Source organism: Castor canadensis, chromosome X (genome assembly GCF_047511655.1).
Source record: "Castor canadensis chromosome X, mCasCan1.hap1v2, whole genome shotgun sequence".
NCBI classification, from domain to species: domain Eukaryota; kingdom Metazoa; phylum Chordata; class Mammalia; order Rodentia; family Castoridae; genus Castor; species Castor canadensis.
This window is the reverse complement of record NC_133405.1, coordinates 98,557,722-98,571,124: the sequence shown is the minus strand read 5'-3', so window position 1 is coordinate 98,571,124 and position 13,403 is coordinate 98,557,722. Positions and strand designations below refer to the sequence as shown.

The following is a 13,403-nucleotide window of genomic DNA, read 5'->3' as shown; positions in this document are numbered from 1 at the left end:
ATCTGCAAATCCGATGGGGTGGGCACCGCTTCACCCTGGCAACAATCTAAGTCCTACGATGATTGGCCAAGAAATGCCGTCACTTACTTGAGACAGGCCAACCCTGAAACAGACTTGCACTGTGGAGACAGTGGGTGTTTGGGAAACAGAGACACGCCTTCTCTGGCGCCTCCGCCCTCTCGCCCTCGCGTTGACCTCTCCGCCCCTATAGCTAGTGCGCAGGCGCAGCAAGCCTTTTATTTTTATTATTTTTCTAAAACTGAGTTTGCTTACATCGAGACAATGTTTATGAACCTTCTCCGTCACCAGCTGGCGTCTCCGTCACCAGTCAGCATCTCGCAATAGTGTTGGGAAAACCCCTGCTATTGAGCAGTCGGATGGCTACTAAACTAATCCTGGCTCTGCCCTTCCTGTCTAAGTGTGGTTTGTTTTTTTTTTTTTCCTTTTGGCGATACTGGGGTTTCTACACAGGCGTTCTATCTCTTGAGCTATACCCCCAACCCTTTTTGCTTTAGTTCTTTTTGGGATAGAGTCTCAAACACCAGTGATTCTTCTATTTACACTTCCCACATAGCTGGAATGACAAGCACACAACCACGCCCAGCTTTCATAGGTTGAGATTGGGGTCTCGTTAACTTTTGTCAGGGGCTGGCCTCGAACCACCATCCTCCAGATCTCCGCCTCCTGAGTAGCTAGGATTAGAGGTGTGATCCTAGCAAGTCATTTCATACCCACTCCACCCTCCATTTCTACGAATCTATAAAATGACAATAATTCCAATTTGAGGATCAGAGACGAATGTTAGTAAGTGGCCTGTTGCTGTAGCTAGCACATAGTATGTGCTCAATAAACTATTCTGCATGGTGGTGCAATTGGAGGATCCCAGGTTTTGGTAGCAGGAAGACCTCTGTTCCTGGCACAAATGGATCATTATGCTGTATGACCTTGTGCAAATCATTGTGCCTCTTTTGAGATTTCTCATCAAAAGCAAAATATCAAGAATGGGATAATGCCTGCCTACACTGCCTCAGGGAATAGTTACAGAGTTCAGATGAGCTCATGAACTAAGAAAGTGTTGTGAAAGGCAAGGACCATCCCTAGAAGCCAAAAAGACTGTGAAAAGCTTTTCTGAGTGCCACTGACCTCTCTCCAGATGCTCAACCCAAGTGAAAGTCACCCTAGTGGTGGTTTCTGCTCCTGAGACTTAATGGGATGAGGGGACTGGGCCTGCCACGTTCATGACTTTGTGTCAAATGCCTATGCACATTATTACATCGAATCTTTCCATGGCAGTCTCACTCCAGACCCATATATCCCACTCCCTATTGGTTATCTCTCCAGCGAAAACTGAATTTATGATAATATTCATGGCTAACCTTTGTCCAGTACTTAATATGTGCCTGGCACTGCACTAACAGTTTTGATCTTTCTTTTGACAGTGAACAGCACCCCAGGCAGCCATTGCCCAAGCCAGAAGCCTGGGAGTCACCCTTGACTGCTCCATCTCCAATTTTCACATGCCTGTCACTCCCAAATCCTGCCCATTTAGTCTCCCAAATCTCTTGACTCTCCAGTTCTACTGCCATCACTCTGATCCTAGCCACCATCCGCAACCAACTCACAAAAGTCTCCTAACTGCCCCTCTGCTTCATTCAGAACAGTGTCTCTGTAACTCACTCTCCACAGTCAGATTGATCCTCTGAAGCACAAGCCTCATCATGAGTCTCTTGTTTCTAAATTTTCAGAGGTCCCCATTATCCTTAGAAAGAAGTCCCAATCCATTTCCTAGTTTCTAAGGCCTTTTGTGATATGATCTGGCTTTTCTTCTCCCTCTTTCCTCCCCTTCAGCTTCACACTCCCCTTCCCAGCTGAACTGAACTAGTTTCAGTTCCCCAAAGGCCCTGAGCTCACTCCCTAACCTCCAGGTCATTGCACAAGCTGTTCTGTCTACAATGTTTTCAGCCTTCCATCTTTTCCCTGCCTAACTCCATTTCTTTCCTTGCGTGCTGCCATATACATACTTCTAAATGCACTGACCTTAGTTCACACTCTGTTGTAATTGCTTAATTGTCTGCCTTCCATGCTCAATTCTGTATATCAAAGACAATGTCTACTTTGCCTGTCTTTGTACCCTAGGGCTAGCACATCATGAGCAGTTAATAAATATTGGATGAATCAATGAATTATTGTCTCTATCCCACAGATTAGCAACCTGCTGTAAGAGAAGGTAAGTGATTCTCTCACCCAAGGATTGGAACACATCGACCTGATCGGAACAGATCGGTCTGCCTTCTCAGTGTTCTACAGAGCTCAATCACACATTGGCCTAATGGAGCCAGTAGCCCAAAAGAGAAATCGTAGCAGACTTCACAAGGAAGGGGAATAGTCAAATGGAGAGCTGCTTTTATTAGGATTAATTCACAGCTGTTTGGTTTAAGTCACCTCAAACTATGTGCTGCTCTGGATCTCAGCTTCCCCATCTGTGAAAGGACTGAAGCAGAGAATGTCCAAAGGCAATGTCTCAGGGCCCAGTGTCTCACTGGTTATAGGGGTCGACTTTTCAAACCTCCCTTTTTCAGTTCTCCTAGGTTCTCATTGTCCAGAATATATCACCAGCTACCCACCTCCCACATCAGCCCTTCTACTGTTGAAAGGAATTGAGATCAGCCCAACCCAGTCCCCAAACCCACAGAGTCAGGAGGTGCTCAGTCCTCATCTCTTCTCTCAGGTTTTATTGACTGATGGAAACTACATCTTTGTCAGCCACTAGCTCCAGGAGGACAGTGCTAGGGACAGGGAATCTGAGATGGTATCAGGATTTCAGCCTGACAGCAGAGTTCCAAAAGGTGACCCAGGAGTGAGATGCTTATATGGGGTGGAGCTGGGGGAGGTGATCAAGAAGTTCCTCCTATAACTCACAGAATTCAGGAACAGCCCAGATCCCAGGCCTTGACACTTCTGGGCTCCTGCCCAAGAACATGGAATTGGCCCATGATCTCCAAACACAACTCAGCTCTTGCTGGCTGCCAGGCTCTTATCTCAGCCAGTCCAGACTCCAGCCCAACCCAGGAAGAGAAGAGAGAAGGAGGAGTAGTTAGAGGTGGCCCATCTGATCAAGGCAGATGTAAATTTTGCAGCAAACTGGTCAGAGGCTTTGCATATTGTCACAGCAGCAGCTGCTATTGCTAGTTTCCTGGAAGCCCAGCAGAGGACAGGGTGGCAGGAGCCCACTTCCAGCAGCCAGAGAAGGGGGCGGTGGTGTTTGTGCTATCTGTGTGTTGGGAGAGGCAGCCCAACCCTTCAGCTAAGGCCTAGGGGTGGCAGGTCACTGCTGAGGTCACAGCTCATGAAGCCCATGGTTGCATTATAAGCTTCGGAATCTGGGAATTGCTGGGCCTGGTGGAGGGCAAGGATGTCTCCTAGGGGCTAGATCAGTGATGAGGGTTCCCTTCTCTGAACCCCCAAACTTCCACAGCCCAGCCAAAGAGAAGAGGAATCTCAACTCTCCTTGTCAGGTCAGAGCTCCCATGTCAGATGGGGGAGAGGTTTTCCTACCTCCGAGGGCCCGAGGAGAGGTGCATGCAGTAGACCAGCTGGGGGAGAAGAACCAGTCCCACTGTGCTGGGGCAAGGAGGCCAGGGGCCTGTGGAAAAACCAGAGCTTCCGCTCTCACCAAGAAAACTGTCTGGGGTGGGACAATTTCCCATTTCCAGACTCCTTTCCATCAGGTGGGTATTTCCATGAAACTCCATTGCATAGTTCTCTGCAGGGGGCAGAAGGAGTCCCCAGCCCTTCCCCTCTCTGCCTCCTCAAAATATGGCTTTGGAAGGGAGTCTCCAAGAATGAAGAGGACCCTCTGAATGGGCAGGCCCACCCCTCACAGAGAAGAGATCTTAACAGTCTCAGGAAGGAGGCAGGGGGTACCCAGGCTGGAGTTCCTGAGGGTGCTACTAGCCCTGCCACCACCTCCACCACTGCTGCCAGGGGAGGAAAGTTGGCTCTCATCTGGTGTGTTGGCTGGAGGGGTGGGGATACTGATGATGGCGGCCACGAAGTCCCGGCTGTCGCAGTTCAGGTCAAGGCTGTCATGGGGCTTGGCATTGAGGCTTGAGCGGCTGTGGACAGGGGTGGGGAAGATGGAAGGCTCTTCAAAAGTCATCTTGATGCTTGCCACGGCAATCCTGGCATTTATTGAGTGCCTACAGGATCCCCCTGCATCCTTAATTATGATGGGGAGAGTGAGGGCTCTAAAGTCAGCTAGTCCTGGGTTCAAGTCATGGTAACACTTTTATCACGCTAAACCTTTTTTACATTTGTAGCATGGAAGTAACAGTATTTCCTACTTTATGAGGTTATTGTGGAAATCAAATGAGATACTAAATTATACAAAGTGCTCAGAGCAGTGCCTAGAACGTGAGTCGTGCACACACATATACACACACACATATAACTTTATGTGGTGCTGGTGATTAAACCCAGGGTCTTGTGCATCCTAAGCACACACCCTACCACTGAGCTACACCTCAAGTCCACAAAAGTATTACTTCCTGTTGTTACTACTGACGATACCACAATTCCTGCAAGAATCTACACTAGTAGCTGAGTGTGGTGGAGCATGCCTGTAATCCCAGCACTCTCAAGACTGAGGCAGGAGAATTGAGAATTTGAGGCTATTCTGGGCTATAGAGTGAGACTCTCTCAAAAAAGTCTAGACTAGGATCTACAAACCTATGTCCTCATTCCTTTGGACTTGGCTGGCCTATCACTCTGCTCCAGCTCCACCCTCAGTTGCTTCCTCCCTGAGGTAACTCAAGGCACTTGCACAGGCTGTACCCTCTGCCTAGAAAGCTCTTCCTCTAGTTATCTGCATGGCTCACTCCCTTGCCTCCTTCAGGCCTGGGCACAGATGTCATCACAGAAAAGCTTTCCTTGGCCACGTTAATAAAACTGCATTAGGCCGAGATGCGGCTCAAAGGTAGAGCACTTGCCTAGCATGAGTGAGGCCCTGGGCTGCATTTCCAGCACTGCAAAACAAACAAACAAACAAACAAAAAACAAAAAAACAAAAAGCTAATTAAAAAGAAAAGAAAAAACTTCATCACTCTCTGCTCTTCACTCTAGGCACCATCCCAGATTTTTCTTCTTGGCACTTACAAATCTTTGACCCGCTATATAATCTGTGTATTCGTTTGTGTGTTAACTATTTCATCCCACTAGAAAGTTTCGGACTTCTTTTTTTTTTCTTTCTTTTTTTGTTTTTGTTTTTGTTTTGTTTTTGGTGGTACTAGAGTTTTGAACTCAGGACCTCACGCTTGCTAGGCAAGCACTCTACCATTTAAACCACTCTACCAGCCCTTTTTTCTTTCTTCCTTTCTTTCTTTTGTTTTGGAGAGGGGAGGCACGGCTGGGGATGGAACTCAAAGCCTTCTGCATGCCAAGCAAGTGTTCTACCACTGAGCTCCTACCACCACCCAAACCAGTGTAGGGATTTCGGTCTGTTCTGTTCACTGCTATACCTCAAGTGCCTAAAAGTGTAGGTGGTATACAGTAGGTAGATGATCAATAAACTTTTTTTTGGTGGAACTGGGGTTTGAGCTCAGGGTTTTGTGCTTGCAAAGCAGGCGCTCTATCATCACTTGAACCGCACCTCCAGTCCATTTTGCTCTGGTCAGTTTTGGAGATGAAATATCAAGAACTATTTGCCTGGGCTAGTCTTGAACCAAGATCCTCTTGATCTCAGCCTCCAGAGCAGCTAGGATTACAGGCATGAGCCACCAGCGGCTGGCTAATAAATTATTTTTTTGAGATAGGATCTTTCTATGTTGCCTAGGCTGGCCTCGAATTCATGGGCTCACGTGATCCTTCTGCCTCGGCCTCCTGAGTAACTGGAACTATAGGCATGTACCACCACCAATGCTCAAAAAATATTTGAACGAATGAATGAGAATGAGGTGTTCCAGATAAGCTCAAGGTACCCGCCTGAAGGAGGTTTGGGTTTGAACTTGACTTGCTGGGCCTGGAGTGATCTTGATACTTGCCACAGCAATCCTGGCATTTGTAGAGTACCTATGGGTCCCTGGCATTGCACCAAGTGTTCACCCTGCTCAGACGCACTGGTCCAAGTGTTGTGCTCCTGACCAGCAGGTGGCTCAGGTGCTTACCTCTGAGGGGCAGGACTCCTCCGAAGCCCTGCCAGTGTGTCCAGCTCCTGCATGCTTCCGCGGCTGACTGAAGCAGTGGAGTTGGCAAGGCGGATGGCACGGCGCTTGGCCCTCCGGGGGCAGCAAGATGATAGCAGGCTGCCAGGCCCCACTGGCTGGGAGGACACAGAGGTGCTGCGGCTGGTGCGGCCACCCAGCGAGACAGCTCCCAGGGCCTCACTGAAGGTTAGCTCATCTGTGAACTCATGGCACTGTGGGCAGAAGGAGAGCAGGGTCACAGGGAACCCCATAGGAGCGGGTTTCACCGTTAGGCTTTTGCTCAGCCTGTTCCCTCCTTTCTGGAAGTCACTCTCTCTTCCCTTTCCTTGCCCATCGTTCAAGGCTCAGCATCTTCCAGGAAGCCCTGTGTGATTTCTACAACTAGTGGCAAGCCTTCCATCCCAGTGAGGGGGTTGGCGTGGTGGCAGAGGGACCCCCTCCCTCGTGCCAGGGTAACTCTCGTTAGGCCTCACCGTCGTCTTCTCTAGACAGTGCAGCAAATGGTGATGTTGTTGCTCAAAAGCAGAACGGTTCCTGACACACAATGCCTGTCCCTCCCCACTGCCACTGTCCTGGAATGCACAGAGCAGAAAGAGGTCAGCACGTTCCTCCTGCCATCCCTCCTCGCCCCCAACCCCAGCCTGGCCCCCTCCCTACCTCAAGGCCCCCGTTTTGCTTATACTGCAGGAAGGCGTTGGTGGTTCCACTTTTTGCCAATCGGATCCTTGCCAGGCGCACCTTCTACAGAGAGAGGAGGAGACAGAGGGTCCGGTGGGTGAGCCCCAGTGGACCGGCTCAGGGTGTAGGTAATGACAGGAATTCAACAGGAAGATAAGGTTACCTGCTGCGCCCGGCGCTTGTCAGCACGCTGGTTCTGGTGGTAGATACGGCTAAAGTTGGATACAATGACTGGCACAGGCAGAGCAATGACCAAGACACCACTAAGTGAGCAGATGGATCCAAAAATCTTGCCAGCAATGGTGCTGGGCACCATGTCTCCATAGCTGGGGAAGGGGGGAGGTAGGCCAAGGTCAGGAAAAGTGCCTACCAACCTCTCAGTCCCCCATTCCATTCCATCCAGCCCTCACTTGCTCTGCAACCTGGACCAGGCCCTTAGAGTCTCTGAGCCTTAGTTTCTTGCTCTGCAAAATGTGGAGAATGACCTCCCTGGCCAGCAGTGGGAGTCAAATGAGAAATGGGGCTGTCACTAAGTCTCTACCAGCTGCTACTCCCATCTGAGCTATGCCCTGGGAGTTGGAGTCAGTTGGAAATCTATTGAGACCAAGCAGAAGGGAAAATGAGGAAGTCACAGGCAAGTAAACACAGCTCCTGGGGAGAGAGTCCCACTACAGGGCAGCTGAGGGGTTCTGTATCCTAGGAAGAGTATTCCATGAATTTTGGCTACCACTCTACTTTGTCTAGGTAGGACCCCCTTCTAATTCCACCCTCCCCAGGCGAAGCCTTAAAACTATCCGCATACAGTGGGCACTGGTAGGCACTGCTGGCTCATGCCTATAATCCTAGCTGCTCAGGAGGCAGAGATCAGGAGGATCAAGGTTCAAGGTCAGCTAGGGCAAATAGTTCACGAGACCCTATGTCAAAATAACCTATCACAAAAAAAGGGTCTGATGGAGTGGCTCAAGCGGTAGAGCACCTGCCTAGCAAGGGTAAGGCCCTGAGTTCAAACCCCAGTATCGTCAAAAAAAAAAAAAAAACAACCAAAAACAAAACTACAAACCTGTCCTTATACAATAAAATAGGGAGCCTTGAGGCTCTGCCTGCCCTCCTCCATGCTGCCCCCTCCCAAGGAGATGGAACAGAACCAAGTTTACTGACTTTTTTTTCTCAGAAGAAGAAGATGCAGCTCAGGGAGGTTCCACAGTTGGCTCAGGAGGAGCACATGTGCTATCCACAGGACCAATCAGAACTCTTACAAGTCTCCAGCTTCTACGCCTCTGCTCAGGCTGTGCCCTAGGATGGCTCTTTCTTATTTCTGTGTTTTCAGTCATTTTAAACATTCAGGACTCTGCTCCAAAGTTTCTCCAACTTGGCCATTTCTGGCTCTGGGATGTGTCGCCTCAGACTGTCTCAATTATGAGACATGGAAAGCCACCTGCCCTCACAGGATTGTTGTAAGGACTGACTAGGACAAAGGACACCAAAATATCCAGTGCCAATTCAAGGTCAGGGCTCAATATTGGTTTGTTGATCCAATCCTGAACCTCCAACCAGAATTTATTTCCGGTTTCTAATCCCCCCAAAAAATGAAAGAAAAAAGAAACCCCAAATCACTTTTTCTGTACCTCTAATAAGGCACTAAGCCAGGCCAATTCAGCCATTCATTCTACAGACACTGAGCACCAACAGTATCCTTAAATCCAGTGATGGAAATTTAGAGAAGGGTCACAGCATCTTCCCTACGCAATGTGTTTAAGCACACAAAGAGGAAGCCAGGTCTGGTGGTACAGGCCTGTAATCCCAGCACTTGGAAAGCAAAGGCAGGAGGATTATGAGTTCCAGGCCAGCCTGGTCTATACAGTGAGATCCTAAGTGAACAAATAAACAAAAAGAACATCATGGGGCTGGGGTCGTGGCTCAAGTGGTAGAGTGCAAACTTGAGGACCTGGGTTTAAACCCCACTACCACAATAAAAAAAAAAAAATCATGAGGGCTGGAGATGAAGTTCAGTGAGAGCCTGCGGCTAGCATGTGTAAGGCCTTGGGTTCAATTCCCCGCACCTCCCTCCACTCCCAAAAAAAAAAAACTTCATAAGTTTGGTGATTCCATTTGATAGTTTTATCCCAACTCTGATTCCTCTCAGGGACTGGGAGTAAAAAATAATGCTGAAAATATCTTCTGGGAAACATCAAGGAATCACAAAACCCCAGAGGACGTGCCCCACACAGCAGACAACTGTAGAATGTTGGGAGACATGGTTCCTCAAAATGGAAAAAAAGGATGAGAGGAAGCCAATACCTACGTAACCTGGACCAGAAACATGCAGAGAACTCACAACCCTGATGTCACTGAATCCTCTCTAGATGATGAAAGGATCATTTCTCACTTTACAGTGGGGGAAACTGAGACCCTGAGAAAATATCAACAGAAAGAAAGCAGCTAAAACAATCCTTGAACCCAAGTCTGCTGGCCTAGAAAAATTAAGATATGGTCAGGGCTGGGAGTGACTAGAAGATTAAGAACAAATCCCTAAATTTTTACAGATGAGCAAACTGAAGCTAAAAAAGAGAAAAAAGTTGGGCATGATGGTGCCCACTGTAATCCCAGCACTTGGGAGACTGAGGCAGGAGAGTTGAGAATTTGAGACCAGCCTGGAGTATATAGCAAGATCTTGGTGGCAGGGAAAGAGAGAGAGAGAGAGAGAGAGAGAAAGGAAGAAAGGGAGAGTGGAGAGATGTGCTGAGCACATGCTTAGCATGTGTAAGGCGGCCCTGGGTTTGATCTCCAGTACCACAGAGAGAGACAGAGATCATTCATCTAAACTTCCTAATTTTACACAAAGGGTGAATGTAACTGTGAGTGTAACTGACTGATCGTACAGCTCCCAACAAGGGTCTGCACTCACCCAAGTGTGGTCATGGTGACAATCGTATACCAGAAGGCTGCAGGGATGCTGGTAAAGTTGGTCTTGCTGGTGCCCTTCTCAGCATAGAACATGACAGTGGCGAAGATGATGATGGCCATGGTGAGGGAAAAGAGGAGAAAGCCCAGCTCAGAGGCACAGCTCTTGAGTGTGTAGCCCAGAATCCGCAAGCCCTGTGAGTGCCTAGAAAACTTGAAGATGCGAAAGACGCGGAACACGCGCAGAGTGACAAAGGCACCCGAGACATCATCATTCTTGGGCACAAAAAGCCCAATGTAGTAGGGCAGGATGGCTACCACATCAATGAGGCTCATGACACTCCGCAGAAAACGGCAACGGCTGGGGGCCGCGAAGAGCCGAAGGAGATATTCCCCGGTGAATATGAGCACACAAGCTGTGTCCATGCAGAAAAAGGCCATCGGGAAGCGGTCACCACAGGGTTGCTCCCTCGGTGGCCGCCGCGCGGGGCCGCGGCACGGGATGGTCTCCACTACGTTGGCGATGACAGACACGGCAATGAAAAAACCAGTCACGTAGTAGAAAACGAGCGCCGCGGTGCTTGTGTGTGGGTTCTCAAAGGCCCGCCAGAGTCGCTGTCGCAAGGAGCTGCCCGCTGGCAGGGCAGGACCATCCCCAGCTTGCTCGGCCTCCTCGTCCTCTGCCAGACGCTCGGCGTTCTCCTTCTTTTTGTCCCGGTACTCTTCAAGGCAGCAGTCGCCCACAAGCTCGGGGACCAGGCCATAGAAGGCCAGCTCTTCGTCGAAGGCCTGGATGCACTCCTGCCGCGGACAGTGCAGCCGGCCTGTGCGGTAGAAGTTCAGCACGTGCCGGAACATGTCCGGGTCGCGATCGAAGAAGTACTCGCCTGAGTCTGCATCATAGAAGAACTCCTTCTCCGAGCTGCCCAGCAGAGTGTCTGGGTAGCGATCCAGCGTGTTTTTCCAGGTCTCAAAGCGCCGGCCGCTCACGTTCACCACCAGAACCTCATCCCCTCGAGACGTCTTCACCCCCGGCGCGGGGGGCAGGGGCTGCTGGGCCAGGGGCAGCCAGCCCACCGCGGCAGCCCGAGCAAAGGGCAGCCACGTGGCCACTCCTGCCGCCATCCTGGGGCTCCCCAAGCCCCCTGAGACTCGGGGGGTGTGGCGTTTAGGAGAATGTGGCTGTCTCCAGGATGATGGGGGCTTGGAGAGGCCCTGGGCTACCAGGCAAGGAAACTGGGGGTTTCTAGAGAGGCCAAGAGGAACCAGCAGGAGGAACTAGAGAGACGGGCAGGAGCTTGGGGGGCATTTAGAGGGTCTTAGGAGGGACCTGGGCAACATCCTGAGGGACTGAGACAGGGCTGAGGTGGCCAGAGGAGCCCAAGAAGGATCCCTCAGGTTCAGAGAGACTGAGATGATTCTAGAGGGGTCAGCATGTTCCTGAGAAACGTCTGCAGGTATCTAGAGGGACCAAGAAGCAGGTGGGGAGTTGTCCACACTCTCAAGAGTTCTCAGAGAGGGAAGAAGGGCTTGGAACCCCTTAGCCCTGTTGGAGAAGAGACAGGGACATCCAGAGAGGTAGAGATAGGACCAGAGATGCTTGAAGGAGGCTGAGAGTATCTGAAGGGGGGGAGGTTTCTAGAGGGTCTGAGAAAGGGGAGGAGGGTTGTCCACACCCTCAAGACTTCTGGGGAAAAGATAAGGGGACTGGAGCCTTCTGGTGGATCTGAAAAGGGGGCTGGAGCATCTTAAGGGTGGCTATAGAGCCAGGAGGTTGTAAAGAGGCTAAAAAGTGTCTTGGGAGTGCCTAGAGCTGCCAAGAATAGCCTGGGGGGGCCGTTTGTCTACACTCTGCAGGAGTTCTGGGGAAGGCAGGAGAGGCAAGGGACCCCTAGTGGGGCTGGAGAGAAGAGTGGGATAGCTGAAGGGGTAGACTCCGGACTTGGTTACTTTTTAAGAGACTAGGAATTATCTGGGCAAGGGGGAATCTGCAGGGGCTCAGGAAACCCCGATTCACGCTCTGAAGAGTTCTGAGAGGGAGGGAAAAGGGGCATCGGGGAATCCCAAGGGGCTGGAACTAAACTGCACCAAAGTTGGGCAGAGCCTCTGAGCATCCAGGAGATCCCAAAAGAATAAGAGGAAGGCAGTTACCCCCAAAATGGGCTGGAGAGGGGGTGGGGTGTTGAAAAGCAGTTGGGCGTGTCTCCAGGGAGGGGGCTGGCTGCTGGACCCTGCAGAAGGCTGGCTGGAGAGGCCGGGAGAAGGCTGGGTCCCACCGTTGGGGGCAGGTCTGGGGAAACCACACCCCGAAGGGCTGGCGGTGTGCTGGGCAGCAGCAGTAGCAGCAGCGGCAGCAGCAGCAGGAGGAGGTGAAGAGAGCAGCCACCGCCAGGCCTAGGAGGGAAGGTGGCACAGACAGGGGAAAGGGGCTGGGTCCCTAGAAGGTGGCTCTGGAAGGGCAAGGTTCAGTGGGACCCCTAGGGACTGTCCCAGGATGGGCTAGGGCATGGGAGATGGACCAGGAAAGGACAAGGGACAGCGCTAGTGGTGACCCCCTCCCCCTCCCTATAGGGCCGTCCTCACCTGTGTCCCTGCTGCAGCAGCAGCAACAGCGGTGGGGCTGGGGGGGACCAAAGACCGGAGCTCCTGGCCCCTCTGCAGAGCTGCCTGAGTTCTCCTCCTCCAGCTCTCTCTCCCCGCCCCTCTGAGCTTGCTGGGAGATGGAGCGAGAGGCAGGGAGGGGCCTCGTGGCTCCCAGAGCCCCCTCCCCTAGGACAGCTGAGAGAGACCCTGGGGAGACTCCGCCTCCTACAAAGCTGGTTGGGCCTCAGTCGCGTCATCTGGAAAATGGGGGTGGCAGGGAGTTTTGCCAGTTCTCCCCACCTCCTTCCTGGACTCCCCCCCTTTTCCTGCCCAGCTCCTACCCTCTCTGCCCCAGGGGCCCCAACCCCCCACCCGCCTGAATCAGCAGCACTTAGCGGCTCCGATCGATGGGGAGGCGTCTGTTAATGGCCCCAGAGCGGAGTGCGGAGTGCCACGGAGAATGATGCAGCGCTGTGTCCCCTCCCTGCCCCCCCCCCCCCCCGCTGTGGAAGGGCAGAAGCAGGAGGGGATTATTGAAGGGGGAGTTTCTCTAGATGGCTAGGCTTCCAAAGCCACCCCCGGGGGTCTTGGTCAGAACTCCAGCTCTAAACAAGACTTCCAGTATGAGACTGGAGTACACAAATCCCACTCGGCTTTTGGATGTGAAATAAGGAGGAAGGTGAGTGCTAATGGAGACAATCCAGGCCTCTCCTGCCCTGGCCTGCTCCTTGCCAAGGGGGCAGGCTTCCTTATGTCCATATCCAGTGGCCTCAAATCACACCTTCTCCCCTAGAGGGCTCTTCTCCTGGGTGCCAGGAGCAGGAGTATGGAATGCCTCTGGCAGGCATGGGTGGGTTCAAACCCCAGCTTTGCTACTGACTTGCCTTGTCCTTGAGCAAGTGACTTGCATTGTTTCCTCAGTTGTCAGATGGAGTTATCCCAACTTGACAGTGGTATTTGGAGCATTCACGGAAGCAGTGTGAAAGGGGATGGCACAGGGCCTGGCAGGAAGCTTTTTATTTATTTATTTGTTTTGACACA

The 13,403-nt window shown here is 51.4% G+C and overlaps 1 protein-coding gene across 3 annotated transcripts; it reads right to left on the bottom strand.

Moving 5' to 3' along the window:
- Positions 1 to 2,568: 2,568 nt before the first annotated feature.
- On the bottom strand, positions 2,569 to 12,653 carry Kcnd1 (potassium voltage-gated channel subfamily D member 1). Of its 3 annotated transcripts, XM_074062813.1 has the most exons (7): positions 12,363 to 12,653; positions 9,784 to 12,173; positions 7,042 to 7,204; positions 6,858 to 6,941; positions 6,674 to 6,772; positions 6,162 to 6,412; positions 2,569 to 4,115 (listed from the first exon to the last, which is right to left on the bottom strand). In XM_074062813.1, exons 2-7 carry the CDS (start codon positions 10,902 to 10,904, stop codon positions 3,878 to 3,880), a joined length of 1,956 nt encoding a protein of 651 aa, XP_073918914.1. In that variant the 5' UTR covers positions 10,905 to 12,173; positions 12,363 to 12,653; the 3' UTR covers positions 2,569 to 3,877. The 3 variants fall into 3 exon arrangements, with proteins under 3 accessions (XP_073918914.1, XP_020028145.2, XP_073918916.1); XM_020172556.2 differs by having other exon boundaries at positions 9,784 to 12,653; XM_074062815.1 differs by having other exon boundaries at positions 4,002 to 5,024; positions 9,784 to 12,653.
- Positions 12,654 to 13,403: the final 750 nt, after the last annotated feature.